The 1,114-nt window shown below is 44.9% G+C and overlaps 1 protein-coding gene across 1 annotated transcript; it reads right to left on the bottom strand.

The window, feature by feature from the left end:
* Nucleotides 1-215: 215 nt before the first annotated feature.
* On the bottom strand, nt 216-920 carry LOC108628104 (uncharacterized). The gene has a single exon (XM_018029805.1). The coding sequence runs from the start codon at nt 918-920 to the stop codon at nt 216-218; it is 705 nt and encodes a 234-aa protein (XP_017885294.1).
* Nucleotides 921-1,114: the final 194 nt, after the last annotated feature.

The following is a 1,114-nucleotide window of genomic DNA, read 5'->3' as shown; positions in this document are numbered from 1 at the left end:
GATGGTAGTTGTACAGTGCACATGTGGATGCGCCTTGCTGACTGAGTCCTATGTTTCTGCGCGTGCGTAATTCTTGGAGATGTCTGTCGATATCCAAGATGGAGGAAGCCGACATGTGCGTGTCTCCGCGTCCTGTCTTTTCGTTAGAAATTGTTTGTGGTAGTGGATATTTTGATGTGATGCATCGAGTGGTTCATGTGCACAGTAATGTTATCTTAAGTTATAGCTGACCTCCATCTTAGATAAATGCTGGCAGTGTTTCTCTGCGCGATTTCCCTTAGAGCTTCCCTTGCTCTCTCGTGCTCTTCTTTTTGTGACATGACTGATTCACAAAACGTTTTGTATGCTTCCCATTTCTCCGGTGTGTGAAGAATCGCTTCTGTCGTTCCTTCTAGGTTCGTCAGTTGGCCTGTTATATCGTACAGCCTCTTCCTTTCGTCCGACCACGCCGGACAGATGAAAGAGGTATGTACATTATCGTCTTTAACTGCATTGCAGTGGTGGCATTTAGGAGAAGGCTCTTTCTTTATTCTAAACAGGTAATCTCCAAAGCATCCGTGTCCAGAGATTAACTGTGTCATCCTGTAGGATATGCTTCCGTGGGGACGGGTTACCCATCTGTCGAAGCGAGGCAGGATCGCTTTAATTACCTTTTGGTTTCGGATACCCGGTGATCGTAGTTTGTCCTGCCAGGTGAGTAGGGTTCCCAAATGTCTTTCTTTTTTTAACCTAGCTTTTTCTTTTTCCAAATCCACGCTGTCCGAGGACCTCAAAGCGCGGGTGAGTCCGCAATATTTGTCAAATACCTTGATGAGGACGTCTATAGGCGTGGTGCTCGCTAGGAGGAATATTGCCTGTGTGGCAATCGTCTTATAACCTCTTATTACTCGCAGTGCCATTTCTTTCTGTTCGCCTGTCATTTGGTTAATCAATTTTTTGTTTTTCAGGATTTTACTTGCCCAGATGTGGCATCCGTAAAGGGCCATCGAGTTGAAGGAGTTTATGTGTAACCTTCTCACTTCTTCTCGAGGATTTCCCAGATTTGGCAGAATATTGATGATGAACAGGAATATGATAAATATCCTGAACTCAAGGAGAGTTCGGACAAAGGGAA

Source organism: Ceratina calcarata, unplaced genomic scaffold, assembly GCF_001652005.2.
Source record: "Ceratina calcarata isolate Rehan_Ccalc_2016 unplaced genomic scaffold, ASM165200v1 scaffold4966, whole genome shotgun sequence".
NCBI lineage: Eukaryota > Metazoa > Arthropoda > Insecta > Hymenoptera > Apidae > Ceratina > Ceratina calcarata.
This window is presented reverse-complemented; position numbering and strand designations above follow the sequence as displayed.